This window comes from Hylaeus volcanicus, chromosome 8 (assembly GCF_026283585.1).
Source record: "Hylaeus volcanicus isolate JK05 chromosome 8, UHH_iyHylVolc1.0_haploid, whole genome shotgun sequence".
NCBI classification, from domain to species: Eukaryota; Metazoa; Arthropoda; class Insecta; order Hymenoptera; family Colletidae; genus Hylaeus; species Hylaeus volcanicus.
In genome coordinates this window covers 10372988-10392656 of record NC_071983.1, presented here as the reverse complement: position 1 = coordinate 10392656, position 19669 = coordinate 10372988, and the positions used below count along the sequence as shown (strand labels likewise).

General features: G+C 40.4%; 2 protein-coding genes across 6 annotated transcripts in view; one reads left to right on the top strand and one right to left on the bottom strand.

Annotated features, from left to right (window-relative positions):
* The first annotated feature begins 137 nt into the window (after nucleotides 1-137).
* Nucleotides 138-1217, top strand: LOC128881574 (probable DNA replication complex GINS protein PSF2). Its single transcript, XM_054132774.1, has 4 exons — nucleotides 138-581; nucleotides 666-774; nucleotides 852-1013; nucleotides 1078-1217. The coding sequence occupies exons 1-4, from the start codon at nucleotides 337-339 to the stop codon at nucleotides 1123-1125; spliced, it is 564 nt and encodes a 187-aa protein (XP_053988749.1). The 5' UTR covers nucleotides 138-336; the 3' UTR covers nucleotides 1126-1217.
* Nucleotides 1218-1254: 37 nt separating this feature from the next.
* The window catches only part of LOC128881570 (TNF receptor-associated factor 4), a 36208-nt gene continuing 17793 nt past the window's right edge, over nucleotides 1255-19669 (bottom strand). For 3 of the 5 annotated variants that reach the window (XM_054132767.1, XM_054132768.1, XM_054132769.1), the window contains 6 exons: nucleotides 18912-19064; nucleotides 4171-4275; nucleotides 3768-3929; nucleotides 2982-3299; nucleotides 2631-2891; nucleotides 1255-2545 (listed from right to left, as the gene is read on the bottom strand). In XM_054132767.1, the coding sequence (XP_053988742.1) occupies nucleotides 2192-2545; nucleotides 2631-2891; nucleotides 2982-3299; nucleotides 3768-3929; nucleotides 4171-4275; nucleotides 18912-18941 (1230 nt within the window). In that variant the 5' untranslated portion in view covers nucleotides 18942-19064 and the 3' untranslated portion in view covers nucleotides 1255-2191. Of the gene's footprint in view, nucleotides 2546-2630; nucleotides 2892-2981; nucleotides 3300-3767; nucleotides 3930-4170; nucleotides 4276-18911; nucleotides 19409-19669 lie in introns of those variants that run through there. The other 2 variants (XM_054132765.1, XM_054132770.1) reach the window with 2 other exon arrangements.

Sequence of the window (19669 nt, the reverse complement as noted above, 5' to 3'; positions counted from 1 at the left end):
GCGAAGAAGTAAATATGACACAAAGTTCCTTCGAGTTGCTAGTCTGACTCTGTCAAGCAATTATTGAAAATTTCGTATGAATACTTACTCTGAACCGTAATTGTTATTAATATTTGATCGAAGATTGAATGTTACTGGTGGGAATAGAAACATAGACGGTGCCACCGTCGACACGGGGATCCACGGAATGAATCTGTGAAACATGGCTGCCTGGTAAAATTCCCGCCAAAAGTTGTTAGTGGAAAGCAGCTGCGATTTGGGAGGCAACTGTTGCGAAAATGTTGTGTTTGCTCGCGTAGAACTAGTCTGAAACAAGAATTAATTGCTGGTTAAAAGATGGATCCAAGTGAAGTGGAGTTCCTTGGTGAAAAGGAGTTGGTCAGCATCGTGCCAAACTTTAGCTTCGATACGATTCACTTGATATCGGGATCGATAGGACCCTTTCGTGCTGGGCTGCCTGTCAAAGTTCCGATCTGGTTGGCTGTGAATCTGAAACAGCAACAGAAATGTCGAATTATTAATCAAGAATGGATGAACACCGATGAGCTGAACGAGGCGAAGGAGGAAGAAAAGTTGTCGAAGTGAGTGGGAACGTTCTTCGTTTTTCTTTTGGCGGGAAAAAGTTTCTCGAGTTACCTGTGACAAGAAATTTTTTTTTCATTCAGGTTATTTACAAAAATGCCGAGCAATCATTTTATGGACGAAGCGCAGCTCTTGCTGAGCGTTGCGAGTGACGATATATCTGATGCTGATAGAATAAGGACAGCAGTAAAAGTAGTAGACAGTTAATTATTTGGTAAAAAACAAAGTGAATCTATCTGAATAAATCTAATACATTCTTGAAACTACAGGACATATGGGACATAAGGATGTCTAAGCTTCGTACATCGATAGATGCATTCTTAAAAAGTGAAGGATTGCATGCAAAACTAGACCATCTAACTGCAATGGAAATAAACAGTGTGCGTCCATTACTGCCACATGCCTTAGATCAAATGTATAGGATTCAAACTGTACGTGTATTTTATAAAAGTGATGTTTCTCTTTCTACTTAATAATTAAAATTTATCTTTATAGGGAGGAAAGGTGGTACAATCTCAAAATCCAGAAACCTCGCAGAACTGATACATTATCATTTTTACATTGTAAATATATATGTACATAAATATTTATGAAACAATCTTGTCATTGACCTTCATTTCTTTAATCTTATAACATTGGTGATGGTTAAAAATAAGTTAAGCACCGATAATATACAATATACGAACATGATATAATAGTTTTATTATTTCTTACTCCTAAATCATTACATACAGTCACTAGCATATCAATCACAATTTCTCATTATCACTAAAGTGTAGTAAATTCGTATTTACATTGGTAGGTCTGTCTCTTGGACGAATTATGTGCTCCCACTTTTTTCACAATATTTACATTTCCTAACCTTATAATACACAGTCCTTTAATAATCTTTGATTTGAATTCTTAAAGGTATATCGCTTCAACAAACTTAACGTCGTTCGATTGAAGAACATGTGAAAATTTTAAATCGCGATATGGAACAATGAATCATTTAATTACGAAATGACACGTACATTGTACGGAAGCAGAGACGAGCAAAACTTTATTTGAATAAAAAGAACGTATCGCGATATATTCGGTACAATTATTTCATACCTAGATATCTCTTCATATTATCTATTTAAAAATGTTGCTCATCTTCAGCTGTAAGGAATGGAAAAACTTACGTTGCAAAATAAATGATGAGAAAAATTGAAAATCGTAGTAAAAACGTCAGTTTGACGGTACGAAGGTCTGTGACGCGATATGAACATTTTTATACAGATTCCATTGAAGGATTTCCGGCTAGGGAATTACTATTACCTTCTAACATTTTCAGAGATACTCTGAATCAATTTTACTATGGTATTACTGCCAGTTCAACGACCTAAGTACCACGTGTCCTGTATGTAAAGTACATACTTCGCGCTATCACACCAAGTACACGGCCGACGTTAATAAATATGGTTACCATTTATCGTTTACTGGACTGACATTACGTGTAACATAAGAAATGCGTATAACCACATCGATGTGTTTTACATGTAATGTAATGATATTAACTATGTTACCTAGAACGATAGTAATCGAGTTATGGTACAGGATTGGGAAACGGTTAACGATCGTTCGTTCAAACGGCCACGATTTTGCTAGGATCGACTTTTACCCGAATAAACATGGTATTGTCTTTGACGAAGTGCCGTTTCTTGACCATTTCATGGGAAACGAATCGAGGAAAACCGAAGCCAAGGGAGTCAGGCTCGCGACTGGGTCTCTGGAAGTTTTTCCATGTTGGGTCTGGTATAAAACTCTCAACGATATTGCACGCCTTCTCCGCGACCACCGTTTGGTCGAATATGGTGAAAGACACGCTGTGCGAGAATGGCCATCGCAACAAAGCATCGTATTCCCCGGGAAGAATCTTTATGTATATCGAAATGTGACTTCCTTCGCCGGTGCCGTTTCCATTTAAGAAAACGGATGCCTAAAAGATTGAATAGCGTTTAAGTAAAATTATTATCCAGTGTACTATTTAAAAATTCGGATATAAAATATTAATCGCAAGGTACCTGTAACTTATAACCATATTGACTAGTGTAGAAAGGGGGGCTAACCAACTCCATGCCCTCTTTGGCTTTCGCCTCGGACATTTTGGCAGTGTAGTCTGTAATCTTCCATATAAGGGTGCCCGTGTAATTTAAGGACAATTTACTGATGGCGGATTTGAGACTGGTTATCTGATGCTGCTGTTTCGTCACCACGCTGCACATCAGACTCAAGTGCATCTTTGCGGATTCCTCTAGGTGTTTGTCCAAAGAGAATCTGTTACCCTGGAACAAGAAACGACATTGCGTTGTAGTAGCATACGAAGAGTATATCAATTTGTAAGAAAGCGAACGTAGGGTGATTTCTCAACACACCTTGAAACGACAGCCGGCATCTTTAAAAGAACAGGACAAAAGGTGTGTCGTGCAATGGTCCTTCAAATGGATCTCAAGATCTTCCCTAGGTAGTACAGCAGTCTCGCATCGATGGGGACAAGCAACTGGAAAACGGCCACATTTGGCGTGATGGGCGCCCAGCGTGTCGAAAACGAACTCTTTGTTGCAGTAACGACAGGCCACCAGCCTTTTCGCGCACTCGCCCAACTTGTGCTGGCTGAGATGCCTTCTCTGCACCTTCATGCCGCATTTGTTCTCGCAATAGAGTGGCTCGTAACCGCACGTACCCGTGTGTTTCTGCAAGAAAACGAATAGAAACATTAGCAACGAAATTAGAAATCATTTGTATAACGTCGATGAAGTCTTGTATCAAAGTCGTTAAGAAAGAATAACATTTCAATTCAGAATTCAGTTATGTTAACATTATAACAGTTTCTACCCATTTCTAATCGACGCGTGAAGTCACCAACGACTCGGAGAGTATAACTCAAAGATACCACGATATATTAACAAGATAAGAGGTCAAGGACTCTTAGTAGTATAGTCAGCACTTCAAGATGTTTATACTGTGACTAAGTCACTGGTGACTGGCTCAACATATCGACATCTGTGACGCGCAAATTCTCAAGAATTACCACAGTAGGTATTCGAAAAATTCCAAAGATTTCCTTTCATCTGTACGCTTTTCTCTCTTTCCGTTCCCAAGTTGTACAGTTAATAGCTGGCACACGATCGCTGTTCTCTAATTAATGCAGGAGCAGTTACCTCGAGCGTGTGACCGGTGAATTCTTTGGCACAGAAGTCGCAGCGAGCTCGTCGCTGAGCGCAAGTGTACTTCAAATGGTCCTCCATGAGTACACGCGGAATCATTGCGCCGCATTTATTGCTGCAGGGCACCGCGTCGTGCTTGCATGTATTCAGGTGAGCCTAAACAGAACGGTACAAATATTTCAATGCAACGTAATACATTTATTTTATTTATACAAGATGGCGTCGTTTCAATTCAAGGAGTACTACATGATAACTCTAATTATTTACAAGGATTTATAGAGGACAATACGAACAAAATGATGCTTGTACTGGTTACATGACTGGGTTTCTTCAGTGTAAACATTTCATATAGGGAGTACAAGCTTGAAAATATTATTGCTAGAATTATGATATCCACCTTCAACTTTCTAAGTTCGTCCGACCACTTGCAGCCGTCCTTCTGATGTATGCAGTACACAATGGAGCCCATTATTGCCTTTTCTGCTTCCAAGTCCTGGAAATTCTGGAACACACAAAGCATACGGAGATCTTATCGACTGTTTCCCATGACAAAAAGCGCGAAGAACTTGGCCCATCGCGATAGATCCACGGAGGAAACATCAATGATTTATGCCGTGTACCGGTGCGCGTGAATGCTAAGTCGTGACCTATTAGCGTCATTCACAGATAACGTTGGGCTAAATGTAATCTGATTAACGATTAACGATCATAATTATCATCCCATTGAATGGGCAATTAATCGATACGATTTCAGGTTAATTAGTAATCACGGAATATTACAACTATATAATAGTATAATTGTAGTATAATTATTGGACTGGATTAACCTGGTTAATAGCGAAATTATTACATATTTGAATACTTTTCTAGAAAGTACGCGAATAGGCGACTGAATTAATCATGAAATGAAAACTGATGAATTATGGAACGCGTGCAGGATCGCAATTTGTTTTTGTAATTTGCTTTCGGTACAACTTTCCTTTCATCCGGAGATACTGAACCCGATAGAGTTAATGTTTAGTATCAATATATGATATGTATCATGTACGGTTTTTAGAATATTCGTAATACTATTTTATATTATTTTTAAAGTGTTCAACTAACGAGGATTCCACCAATGATTGTCGCCAGGTTTCCCGAAGGTAAACGAATCGCTTCCCCGTCGTTCGCGGTGCAAACGACTAGAACTGGACCTCTTGGAACATGGGTAGCGATTAAACGGGTAACAGGTAGTCGTTACCGAGCAGGTATGCCTACGACAGATCTCCGCGGCGGTCCAACAAATAATTTATTTGGCATTCCAAGGGTTCGCGATGCAGTATACAGTAATTAACGTAAGAAAAAGACAACTACGGGCAGTCTTAAACTAGCACTTTTGTTAACGTTTCCACCCATCCTCGGGGTTACCTATGAATATAAGTATCATAATTGCAAAATAATTTCGAGAAGGTACGTAACAATTCCCAAACAAAAGAAATATTCGTTTAATTTCAGAATCAGAGGGGCAATTTTATTACCAGAATAATTAATTTTTGCGATCGTGGTCTCCGTAGGTCATTCTGAAGACGACTCGGATTAGTCATGGCAAGGAACTGGTCGCTTAAAGCGGCGCGATAAAGGCAAGAATTATCGAGTTCTCTACTGATAAAGTTCACTAGGTCTAGTTCGCACGCACTGAACTTTCTCCGGATGCGGCGTATGCATACAAACGGATCGAGAATTCGGAATTGGTTTCGGAACAATGCAATCGGTTACGTAATCGTTCGCTACCATGTTCCCGAAGGTTCGTTAATTTATTCCAGTAATTCTCATAGTAATACGCTTTTAACGTGGCATTTAAATCGAATAGGGGATAGAATCCAATAAGCGTTCCCATGGTTTGTACATCGCGTCTGTTCGAGAATTCTACCGATGGAATTCAAGATGATTCGAATGTTAATTCTTCTTCTTAATACCAGAGTGAAATTTGCATAGCGTCGAGTTTGAATTACGACGATGTCACAATTTAACGTGTCTGACATTTCTGTATATTTTGCACAGGAAAGACGTTTGGTATGAAGCCATAGGGGAATGACGAAAGCTACCGAAAAATAAATTTGATGACAAATGATTCGATGCATGGAGTTGTTAACTAATAAACGTTGCGTTACACGCGACAAGTAACGCCAATTCAGTCCTGGTATAGATAGCTTTGTTCCGAAGCTATCGGCTCAGCTTTGGTTCCAAACGATAACAATCGACGCGTCTATCGAACGGCTGGATCGATTTATTCGAAGGCAGACAAGCAATATAAAACGGTTGGAAAATATTGGGCTCTCTGGAAAATTCCATGCCGATTTTTAGTAGACGGCAAAGGTCTGAATATGTCGGAATGGCTGAAAATAAATAACACGTGTACATTCCTTAAAAGGTGGATAAGTTGTGGAACAAAATGGTACATGCCACCAACGAATCTACACTAAATCCGAAAATCAACTAGCGATACAACTCCGACCCTACCAAATAGAAGACTGCAAGTAGCTATAACAAGATTGAGAATTGGTCACACAGATCTACCCCATTGTTATAAAATAACAAAATCACAGCCACCATTATGCACCTTTTGTGCGAGCGTCTCACAGTTAAACATTTAATTGAAGAATGTCAAGGAATACAGCACGATCTTGTAGAGTTGAAACTTTTAAATAATATGCAGACGATTCTCAATAAGAGAAACGAATTTCTCAAACTAGTAGATTTATTAACTAAATTTCGAATAATGATGAAATTGTAATTGAATTTTAGATATTAACGTGGTCACTAATAACCTTGTAGTTGATGTGACCTTAAATAAAGTAATTAAAAAAAAAATGGTATATATATATATATATATATCCTCTGTTTTGCTATTTATTGGGTTGTCCGGAAAGTTCGTGCCTATTTTTAAGAAAAATTCAAAGGCATATTTGAATTTTGATGTATATTTAGTGAATTATATATATATGTACCATTTATATATATGTATGTATATACATATACATATATACATATATACATATATATGTACCATATATATATGTGTGTGTACCATTTATTGAATTATATATATATAAAATAAAGTAACTAAAAAAAAATGGTGGTATATATATATATATATATATATATATATATATGTATGTATGTATGTATATGTATATACATACATATATATAAATGGTACATATATATATAATTCACTAAATATACATCAAAATTCAAATATGCCTTTGAATTTTTCTTAAAAATAGGCACGAACTTTCCGGACAACCCAATAAATAGCAAAACAGAGGATCGGAGGCGTCCTCTAATAAATCTGAATCTATCCCGTGTCAGGCATTCCCTGAGGAGCGGCATGCTTCCAAGACGGTATATTCCGATCCTTTTAGAATTTTCATGCCGCGTTGCTGCTTCCAGGAAGAACGCAATGACGGCTGCGGAGTCGTGACGGTTTTCGGAAATAGCGAGTTCAATAATAACCCTGATGCAGGAGGTGCCCCGTACCGAGAAACCATGCGGGAGGCGAAAACGGGAATAAATTTAAACGCGTTATGTCGTGCTTGGAAATCATTATTACGGCTATTAATACTCGCGCGACAGATCGATATATCTGCTAGTCGGGTGAAATAATACCAATCGGATCTTATCTCTTCGTAGTTAATTTCTACTTCAAACGTGGGCGTTGAAGATACACCGTTTGAAACTATTAGAGCCCGAAACTATTATTTAAGTAAATTTATTTTAAAACAGACGCATCGCACTGGAAGAAAACTTAAATTCCTTACGCGGTCAGGACTGGTTGCATACAAATACCAGTGGAAAGGGTTAAGGTATTACCTATGCAACTGTTTCACTCCCAGCGATAGAGTCATTTGAGTAGGCGAACCTCTATTGTGAACAGTGTGTACACTTGAGTACTCGGTAGAGATATCGCTCCATTAGCCCTCAAATGATAGGGCGTGGTCAAGCGACCAACTGTTCTTTCGGACCCCGCTAACTGATTGATTACGGCAGTCGTCTGTGTGAAACTGCCCATTCGGTTGGGGCTGAATAAAAAATGATCGTACTCGAGAGATCAGGTTGTCGATAGGAGTGTCGGTGGGCAGTTATCACGCGCATTGTTGCAGTCAATCGGGACTCAAAAGCTTCGAGCATTCTTTGATCTTTATAACGCTCAACCTTTTTTGGGTTCCATTGAAAATTGTGGCTTTTTATCGAACCCTCCGATACACAAATAAACAAATGAACTCGATACATACTTTCTTCGACTTTTTTCTAGCGATAAAACTAAAGACAATTGTTGATGTTAGATTACACTTTGAGCTATGGGAATGGAGGGGTTACACAGGTTCAGAGGAGCGTCCACTTTCGTGTCAGGTATTTCTTCCGAGGTGGATACACCCGGTATATACGGAGACGTCTGGTGGTGCCTGCAAGTTGAAACCTGCACGACCGGCAAGGTCGAGGAACCTAACGCAACCAGCCGCTGCCGGCGAGATATAAACACCGCCGGGAATGGAAGAGACAGACCTACCTCTTCAGTTTCGAGATTGCGAAGAAGAGGAGGAGGAAGTTAAAAACAAAAAGGAAAAATAAGAGAAAAATAAGAATGCGCCGGCCGTGCCACGATCCACGGGAATAAAAAATACACTTGCACTGGTCGCGATCGAGTCTTGATCCCGCTTGACTCTCTCGCAGTTCCTCGTTTCCTTTTGGCAACTTTTTCTTCCAAAATGGAGAACGCGTGACCGCGCCTGTGTATTTCGATGGTCACATCGAGGTCCTTTTACTCTTTAAACATCATTAAGTCGTACACCAACATTCAACAAGATTCTTTCAGCTATCGAAATTAATTATATTTAATAATCTAGGATAAGATAACGGATGATACCAAGCATTTTCCTACCTCTAAGCTTCTACAAAATCGCGCTGCTACGTACTTATTCCCCGACAGTGAAAATTTTTACTTTCGAGCCAGAACAATTGCCACGGATCATTCCTTTATTCGCCTTAGCCAGACGACTCGCGATAAATCACTCGTTCTCTTAATTACTTAACAGTGAACTTGGCGAACAACGTTTAATTAGCGCGATAAAGATACTGTTACGCGGATCCATGGATTCGCGAAGCATGTGCCGCGAGTTCAAACGCGCGTCCCGGAACAATTGAAAGAAACACACGGGCCACGAATTAATTAAAACAAAGAGCGTCCAATTAAACCGGTCGGGGCAGCGATCCCGCCTTGCGCAAGTTCCGTAATAACGTCGAAACGAGACCGTGCTTTCTCTCTCGGAGGGGCCATAAGCGCTATAACCGATGGAAAATCATATTACCGAAAGCATGGGTTACGTAAGTTCGAAAGTTCGACGATGCTCGTCGAGAGATCAAAGATCGAGGCAGTAGTTCGTTTTTCGAATTGACTACTGCGCGTAAACTGGATGTACAGAAGTTTACCTCCTCCGTTTATCTGTAGTCTGAACTAGGGATGTTCGACTCCGATTCGATTCTGTAGAAAATCGATTCTTTCGGTAAAAAAAATCGATCTTTTTAATCGATTCTTTGGTATTCGATTTTCCCCAGAAGATCGATTTTTCTTAACAATAAAAGCACATTCGCTCCTACATTACTGTTCGAAAAAAGTATAGGAATAGCGATGAAAATATAAACAAAGTAGAGTCTGCCTTTGGTGTAAGAGGACGAAAAGTAACAAAACAAAAGATTGATTCTTTACAATAATCGATGATCGAAGAATCGTATGGGAATCTGTTTACAGAAATAAAAATAAAAAAGGAAACAAAGCCGATTCTTTTTAAACCGATTCTTGCAGAATCGAATTCTTTGGTTTCGATTTTTAAGAGGAATCGATTCTCTCATTTCGATTCAAAATCGATTCAAGAATCGATTCTTTCCGGTGAATCGAACATCCCTAGTCTGAACTTGTTTGCTAAGGACGCCGAGTTCATCGTGGGATATCTGTTGCGAATGATTCGGTCGTACACGTTTCTTGGATGTCCCTTTTTCGCGATTGCAGGGTTCGTCGAATTAGAATACCCACATCGAGCATCGCGAAAAAGCTGACATCACACGTTGGCATCTCCAGTGCTGTTACAGGCGGTTACAAGTTGTAGTGACGTCACGGCGAAATAACGGACACGATCTTCGCGTACGTTCCACTTATGCTCGAGGACGACCATCATCTCCGCGCTATGCGGTGTCACATGGAATTCTCTAAACCTAGACGGTCGCTTGAAAACTCTATAGGAAACGGGAACGCCGATTCTAAAGCAGTACGAGCAAGTGCTGAACCAGAAACAACCGAACAAAATAACTTTAGCTAACATGGCGTCCATTAGCATCTCCATCTTGAGCGAACACTTGGACATATAATTCGACTCGATGATATTTCGTATGTTGACAACATTGGTATTACGGGATATTTATTTTATCTGTTAAAGTAGTTTTGGAATATTTTATTCACTTGAATAATTCGATTTATCTAAACGAGGCTTCTTTTATTTATTATGCTGTTCCTGATGACCCTTTACAATGTTTTTTTCGAAAGAACATCGAGAGGACAATCGGCCTGGAATTCACAGTATTTTAATGAAACGGAAAGCAGTTTGACGAGCGAATCAGATATTCGAAAAATTCTCCGCCGGCATTAGCGATGCACGAACGTGACGGTTACACGCTTGAATCTCCAACGGACGAATTTTTTCCGTGACCGTTGGAACCACGCGACCTTGACAAGTCGATGGCCAACGATTGCCATATATCGTATCTCGAAACGTTGCGTTAGTTCGTCCACGTTCAAAAATCTATGAAAAAATTGTTTTCCCGATTGTTTTACGTTATCGTCCAAGTTATACCCTCGACGAAACCAGTATTTTCCAAAGGAATTAACAAATAATCGAGGCAGAAATTGTACCTTTCGACATCGCGAAAATGAAACAAAATGGCGAAAGAAGGAAAGTAAGTTGTTTCTTTCCTTTTCACCAATCATCGTTGTACCGCCGAGGTACGTTTTGATTGGGAGCTATCATCTCGTTCGTGTCTGCGTAACACGTAACAACGATCAGAAATTACGGTTTCTTTCATCGATCCAGAAGTTTTTCCGTGGCGTTTTACGTTCGGTCGGATGTTGATCCGCGTCGAGGCTGACGGAATGATCGCGTGCGAAAGGAAAACTTCCTGTCGGTTACATGCTCGCATAGTCCTGTAAACAGGCCACGCTTGGAGAACAGGATAGACGTGAGACGCCATTGAGCGATTTCCTGGTAATCCGCACGTGACCCGTGAATTTCACACGAAACCATGCTCTTTTCGGCAACCGTAACCGAATCAAATCTTGAAATCAAGGTTTAAAGCGACCTCGGCCTTGATTTCATACACAAATTATTGTATTATTCTTCGTTACATATTGCATTTAATAAATATGTATATATACAGAGTGTTTAGGCTATCACTAGCCAGCGTTTTTCTCATAAATGGTACATATGACAAAAAACAGAGAGGAAAAAGTGATACAGTTTCTTATGTGCAATGTAACCAGGTAGATAAATCTTTCGTATTTATACTCTTTTCTGAGAAATGAAGGTGACCGTCAGTTTTTTAAATGGAATGGTATATTTTTTATACAAAAATATGGTAGAGTATCGAATTCTAAATAAGAAAGTATTGACCTTTATTACCCGTAAACCTCATAGGTAACTCACTTTAAAATTCGAGTAATTTCACTTTATTACTTGAAAATGTTCTTAACGTAATATCAAGATGGAGATTCAACCTTGTTACAGATTTCCGCAGGAAAGCGATGTGTACAGGCATGGAGCTCCTGATGAAGTGCTAGGTGACAGGGATGATGTTTTTCTTTACGAAGAATTCGTAGTACACTTGTTTGAATCTCCATCTTGATATTACGTTAAGAACATTTTCAAGTAATAAAGTGAAATTACTGGTTACCTATGAGGTTTAGGGCTAATAAATGTCAATACTTTTTTATTTAGAATTCGATACTCTACCATATTTTTGTGCAAAAAATATACCATTCCATTTAAAAAAAATGAAGGTCACCTTCATTTCTCAGAAAATAGTACAAATACGAAAGATCTATATACCTGGTTACATTGCACACAACAAACAGCATAAATTTGTCCACTTTCATTTTTTTGTCATACGTACCACTTACGAGAAAAACGCTGGCTAGTAATAGCCTGAACAGCCTGTATATTCTAGGATTCTCGAGAACCGTCACATGCAGATTGTGAAGAAATAAGTGCAACCAAGGCCAGCTGTTTAAGAAGAACTTTTAACACGATATGATTCAAAATAAAAATACTGCCAGATAGTCTTTTATCTCGCCTGAACCTCTCCGCCTTATCTTATCGTTTAAGAAGAATCTACGAACTTCGGAATCCGGATCTTCCGATGTCCTCAGAGATCTCTTCTCTAATTTCACCCCGCGGACGTTCGCGATTATTGTCCTACATCCAATCTAAGGCAGGAAGTATCTATTCTTCGCGGTAATGCGACCGAGTTACGGATATCAAAGTCTCCTCCGATAGTTACGTAAATAAGCAAACGAGATACCAAGTCCGTTACCAACGTTAACTGCCGTCGATGAGCTAAAATTAGACTTTCCATTACTCGTGTTTACCGACTGACCCGAGCCTTCGGACAATATAAACATTGCAGTTTCGAAAACGTAACTGTCATACCGCAAGCAAATAAACAATGTTATCCGCACTCCTTGAAGGTGAGATTGCTTCGAAGATGAATCTTCGTTAAGAAAACAAGAATAATCGAGAAATTCTACGTAAAATTCTACGTACACACTTGCTAAATTTAATCTAATATTGTTCAAAATTCATAGAAAGGAAGAATTCATTTGGACCAATTGAAAGTGTTACGAGAATAGTATCATGGGAGGCCTCGATGGTACCGAGTTACTCGAATCGTCGAGTATCCACGAAGTACCCGGAAACGAGCGCACAACAGCGCTCGAGAGCTCGGTATTTGCCAAGCTCTATTGAACGTAATTTCAATCCGCGATTACTGTCGCGCCAACCTATTCCCGAAGGCGGCCAGAACGAGAAGTTCATTACGTTGGAATGCGCTCGAAACAATGCACGAAGGAACAACAAACACCGCAGAAAACTTCCGGCCTGCAGTGAAGGTGGGCTCCGTGGGAAAAGGGGCGGGTCCGCCTTTAAATTAACACGCGGTAATTACCACGGCTCGTAGTCATCCGCGTTATCTCGCATTCCTGAACGGAGGAGAGACTAACGCCATGCAGTCTTAATAAAAGCAGACTAAAATCTAGCGGCTCTTAACTCGTCGCGGGCTAATTTCGTGATAACGCGAAGGAACACATCACAGGGGTCGATTAGATGCGAGACACTTGCATAGGGAAACTGAATGGTCATGTTAACAGTAAACGTAATAGAAGTGATGGAAGAAGAATAAAAGTAACACTGGTTTTTCCCGTTAAATCGTGCGACTGACACCGTTGAATAAACACGGAACGATGGTGGTTCGCTTTGCGTTTCGCTTTTCATGCTGGACGAGTCCCACTTTCACGGTGGCGCCACACAATGTGCAATATGCGCTCGTAATTATGGTTAACGGTCGACTGAAATACCGACATCGTAGCGAACCAAATTTTTTAATGCTCTTTTCTCCATGCTAACCTAACATCGAGCTATCCTAAAGCGAAACTGTTGCTATCGCGGGACAGAGAACCCCTGCTTCGAGAGAGCGTACGATTGATCCAATGTGACAACGAGCTTTTCCAAGTATGCGTGCCAGTTCCTGAAGATCATGCACCCGCGAGAGCCGCGACACTTCCTGGCGACGACTTCCTGTAACATTGTCATCATACTTTTCGCGGAACTTTCGCGATTGTCTGGCTAAATTCTCTGGAATGTTGACGACCTCGTGCGCATTCGGGAAATACTTCTACTGTTGCGCTTAAAATTGAATCTGGACGCTTTGTGGATTACCATGTAAAGGAGGGTGTTAAGAAATGCCCATTTTTGGCATGAGCCTGGAGATGAAAAATTCATGTAGGATGTTTTAGGGTGTCTCCCAAGGAACAAAAAATGTCGGTATCACTTTCCCGTGAAACGATGGGAAAGTGATAAGGACATTTTTTGTTCCTTGGGAGACACTCTAAAAGATCCTGCATGAATTTTTCATTTCCAGGCTCATGCCAAAAATGGGCATTTCTTAACACCCTCTTTTGGTTCATCTCGAAATGCTTTTGACCTAGCAAGCAATATGCATTAGTCATTAAACGTAACGTACATCCGATTTAACTACTCATTTTTACGAGTTCCCTAATTGCGTTGAAGAGCGCCTGTACAATTCCTGATACCTTAGCGGTGCGTGGTCGAGAGTTAAGTGTTGAGGTCGTGGACTAGACAACATGTGCTTCGACGCGCATGTATTTCCTATTGCACTTTTTGCATTACATCGTTACCCTCTTAACCTATTCCTCGGCCTCAATCGAACGGTGCGCTCTGTAAGTCAATTATATAACCCTATTCCACTGTATCGTTTAACACCATTGTTTCTCGCACGTGCTGCGGTAAAAGTATTGCAATGTAGAGCTTATTAACACGAATTCTTGCATCGAGAATCGAACCAATTTTGTAACATTTATAACACTTTTACTTAATACGTTATTACTACAGACAGACGTGTGCAGAATAAATCTACATACCTAGGAAAAGGGGGGAATATTCTTAGAATAACTATTAACGCACTCGAAACTAGGGATGTTCGATTCCGATTCGATTTTTCGAATCGATTCTTTCATGTAAGAATCGAAGATCGATTTTTCTTAACAATAAAAGCACATTCACTTGTACATTATTATTCGAAAAAAGTATAGGAATAGCGATGAAAACATAAACAATGTAGAGTCTGCCTTTGGTGTAAGAGGACGAAAAGTAACAAAACAAAAGATTGATTCTTTGCAATAATCGATGCCGAGCGGAAGAATCGTATGAGAATCTGTTTACAAAAATGAAAATAAAAAAGGAAACAAAAAAGGCGATTCTTGCAGAATCGATTCTTTGGTTTCGATTTTTAGGAGGCATCGATTCTCTCATTCCGATTCAACATCGATTCAAGAATCGATTCTTTCCGGTGAATCGAAAATCTCAACTCGAAACGTGACTGCATCACTGTATCCTACGACGAGTGGTCCTCGACATGGGACCGTAAAGGGTTAAACGAATCTATTTTTCGCGAGAATTAAGTCCCATCGACACATAGCCCAGGAAACATGCGAGAACGGAAAGCAGAGTCGGTGCCACGATGGTACACGAAGGAGGCCGAGCGTGTTCGGAAGCAGCCGAGGCCATCTGTTACGCTCGATTCCCACGCTTCCGCCGTCGCCTTTCCCCGCCTTTGGACCAGTCTTCGTCGCGTCCTTTTCTTCCTTGCATCCGACACCGGCGACTCTTGTCCACGGTTTATTTTATATACCCAGAGAACACCTCGACATCTTTAACCGCGAGTCAGGCGTTCCTGCGAAGAGAGAATTAACTTTTGCCCATTACCGCGGAGACTTCTGTGCCCCGACAATTTCGATCAACTAGAGACGTTGACGTGTTAAGTAAAAGTTACGACTCGTCGTCTCATGTAAACCGGGCCGAGCAAAATGGTCGTCTTTTCGGTCCCGCTTCGTTCGCGACGTTGTCACGAAAACAAGTGTCTCGCTTATACTACTCTATATGCACGTGTGGAACTCAAATAAATTGAATATTTTATATATTAAGGCGGGACTTTGCCTGTGTACATTTCCAACAAGATTGGTCGACGAACCTAGGTTAGCCTCGCTTTCTCCAGTTTGCTCATCAACCGTTCCTAATGCTCGAAACTGGTCCATATGCGCTCACGGTAAATCGAGTGGTTTTTTTTTTGCCAGTAGAAAATCGTGTACAGCGGGCAGAAGAGATATTGCGAAGTTACAAATTAAGCGCGAGCAAACGGAACGATGAAAGGAAGAATAAAGAGGTTATAGCTTCTATTCTATGTCGGTCGACACCGACTACTGTGCTCGAGACCCGAAACAAGGGTTTCGAATTTCGACCCACTTGAGCATACCCTGCGAAGGCACCTTTATATCCATTCGTCGACTACATAGATACGATCGCCTTTCTACTTTAACTCTATAATATATGACGAGTAAAACTTGTTAGTTTTTATTGGGTATATTGAAAATAAAACTTCCTTATGAAAAACGAGGAAGGATATTTGTGAAACCAAAAACTCTTCGTACACCGGCTATCTCCATGATACGCGATACAGTTAGTGCAAAAAAAAAATGGAATCCCCGTCACCCCGAACATAAAGAAAAAATGGTTGTAGATAGGCGACGTTAAGGCACAAAATAAAAATAATTCTCGCATCGCCGTCTGCCTCCGAAATATCAACGTTGCATTTCAGAAACCTTCAACACGTTCACTACCAGACTAATACTCTTGAAAATTTCTACTGTGATTCAATTTTGTTTACAGACTATTGGAAACTGTGTAATGAAACATTTATTGTGGTGTTTAGTTTTGTAACTTCATTAAAGTTCGAGTATTTGATTTAAATTCATTTTCTGTGACACTTAACTTTCAGAATTAATTTTCGTAGTTTTTCAGTGAAAATCACTGTCACCCATATATGGTTGGACGTGGCGATCAACGTGTTAACCATGTTTCCAACAAAACTAAACATACACGGTAGAACGAAGGAATTGTTATTTACATTTTAGATAAAATTTCTCGATTGTATTGGTCGAAGTACGTCGCAGGCTTTAATTATTGTTTTGAGAACGAGTCATTCGACACGGTGCAACACGTTGATACCTCGAATTAGTTTGCAGAGGGAGATGTGTCGCTTTCATGGCGTGGCACGTGCCGCCAGGCGTCTGCAGTCGCCCTATTGTCATCTTTCCAGAGGCTGTGTTTACACAAATGAATCTCCCTCCCCCTCCCCAGGACGACCCCGCAGAAAGTTAGCACTCCCGACCACCAGTCACTGTCTACTCCCTATTTTTAAGAGTGTTCGCACAAAAGGAATCGTAAACGTGGCGCACGTGTGTTGGCAACGTCAAGGGGGCCCGGCAATGATGAAATCGACCGCAAAAACAGATGAATTCGATTCCCCAAGTACGCGACCGATACAGTAGGGGGAGCTACATTGACAGTGTCAAAAGACTTGCAACGACCCCCTCGATTAACCCATGAATAAATTCGATTTAGTACATCGCATGAAGACTGTATAAGGAGATCCAACGTCACAGTGATGGGCAAAATCCTAGGTTTCGAATAAATCTGAAGTTTGCCGATATATTTGTCTCGTTTCCTCTTTTGAACATTTTACAGAGAAAGAAACGAGACAAACACATCGGCAAACTTCAGATTTACTCCAAGCCTAGGGTTTTGCCCATCTCTGCAACTCCATACGAAAGTTACTAGAAAACTGTTATCAAAATTCCGAGCTTTAAGTTATGAATATTTCTACTACTGGCGGCGCTAGACTACGATATATATATATATATATATATATATATATATATATATATAATATAATTTTTCTTAAAAATTGCCACGAACTTTCTGGACAACCCAATATAATACTAATGTTACCAAAATAAAAAATATTGAATTTCGTTACACATCCAATCACAGTCGGTCAAGCGTTAACGCTTGGAGGACTAAAACGTTGTTGGTTAGTGAAAAGCACGTTTACTTATAATTGAGAGCTTCGAGGGCAGATTTTTCGAAACAGTATGCATACCAATGGAACAAAAGATGGCCTACAAACAAGGCACACAAAGAAATCGTTCAAGCATAGAATACATTGTACGAACGTTTTTGAAGAGCGACAGGGAAACCCTCCGTCCAAGATTTATAGAATGTTTTATGTTGTCAGTCATAAGAAGCACGTATTTACATCGATAAGAGCCAATATGCGATGGTACTCGACAGGGGAGCTCTCGTAGAATGAAATCAGTGCCAACAACGCTATGCAATGGCAGAATCATGAATGGTCTTGTTGTAAACGATATCGAAACGTAACCCTCTCGTTTCCGTTTTGTCCAATAATAGATTTCCCCCATTCGTGGTTTCCCTTTATTCGCCATGAAGATTAAATTACGCGAAAGGCGACGAAGCTGTATATAATAAACTAGAAAATGTAACAATTAAAACCGAATCGTTATTATTCCTAATCGCTAGTAACTTTTAATTAATAGTCGTTAGAAATAGCCAGCTGGCCATAACCTCTATTTCCCCTCGAGTGTCAAACAATATCAAACAATATACTTCTCAGAATCGAAACTAAACATCTAACTGAAACTTCTAATTAATCATGCACGTTGTGTCCTTACGAGTTTGTTTTGTTCCAACATCAGTCCACAACAATCGATGACGTGAAAGTAAACAATCGCCCGGGTACGGTACACATATGCGGAGAACCGAAACCCATAACCAGCGATTACCCGTGGCTGGTTGAAGCGTATAGCAACAGACCGTTATCTGAAACACGTACAACGATAAACTCGGAACTCTACCCCGGTATAGTCCAGGAATGACCTGCCTCCTGCACGTTAATATGCTTGACGCAAACTATTTGCAAATTAAACGTGACACGGAAACAATTATTTTCTTTGCTTCATGCTTAAAGACCGAAAGCAACGATGGTTAGAGAATGTTTGGTTTTAAGTTACAGTTTCTTTAACACTTTACCGACCGGTAGCCTATTAATCGTCTCTTTTCCATGGCAAACAATACTTTCTTATTTATTACTGAGATAGCACGATCCCATTATATGCTTCCATTAATATATGGATTATGAAATATTATATAAATATAATATAATATAACACTAATGTTATGAAAATAAACAATATTATTGAATTTAAGTACATATATGTCCAAACGCTACCGGTCGGTAAAGTGTTAATGCCATGCTTAAACCTGTCCCCCGTATTTAATACAAGTTGAAGAATTATCGTACCATGAAGTCATCGTTTACGAACCCTGTTGCCGTGATGAAAGAAAATGGTAACACGCGCACGACAGCTTAAAGATAAAAGGAGAAAAAAAGATTGCCTCTAACCTCATCGGTAATTATCGGCGACTTGTCCATGTTGTCGTTGATCGGGCTGGGTGGCGACGTGGGGCTCGCACTGGGGCTCACATGAAACCCCTTCGACTCCTTGGCAGGCCTCTGGGGGGATACCCGCGCGGGGAAGCTCAGGGTTTTCGTCCACTGCGACAGACCACGCACCATCTTTTCTTTGTAAAATTTCACCGACAATACGTAACGTATATATGTATGCGTGTGTCAACGGGGACGCTCCTAAGTCGGCGTTCAACACTCGCGATTATTCAACGAGACCGATACGAACAATGTCAGCATTTGTTCCACGCGGATTCTGTGCCCGATCGATCGTTCACGGAACTCGAAGTCACTTTAGAGCGTTAACCGGCCCGCTTATAAATATTAATTAGCGTACGAGAGATTGGCTGGCATGGATTCGTATCGCGACACGCATGGGAACACTCGAACCGCACGTGCGTCAGCCAAACGCACGCTACGAAGTTTAGTGACAGACTGCCTTGCCACTCCGCGCTCCGATCGCTCGGTTCTCTCCGCGGAGCAGTCGCGTCATGCCCGCTGGACCAAGCGCGCTGATTGGTCGATACGATAGAAAGCGACAGGCTCTGCGCGCCTGACAAGGACAGACGAATGGAAAATGGCGAACGGGGTAGTTCGCGTTAGCGATGGGTCTGATATGATTAGATATCGTTAAACAAACAATTTTATAATGACCGATTATTTTATTTATGAAAAATAAGTAGATACGTTTGATT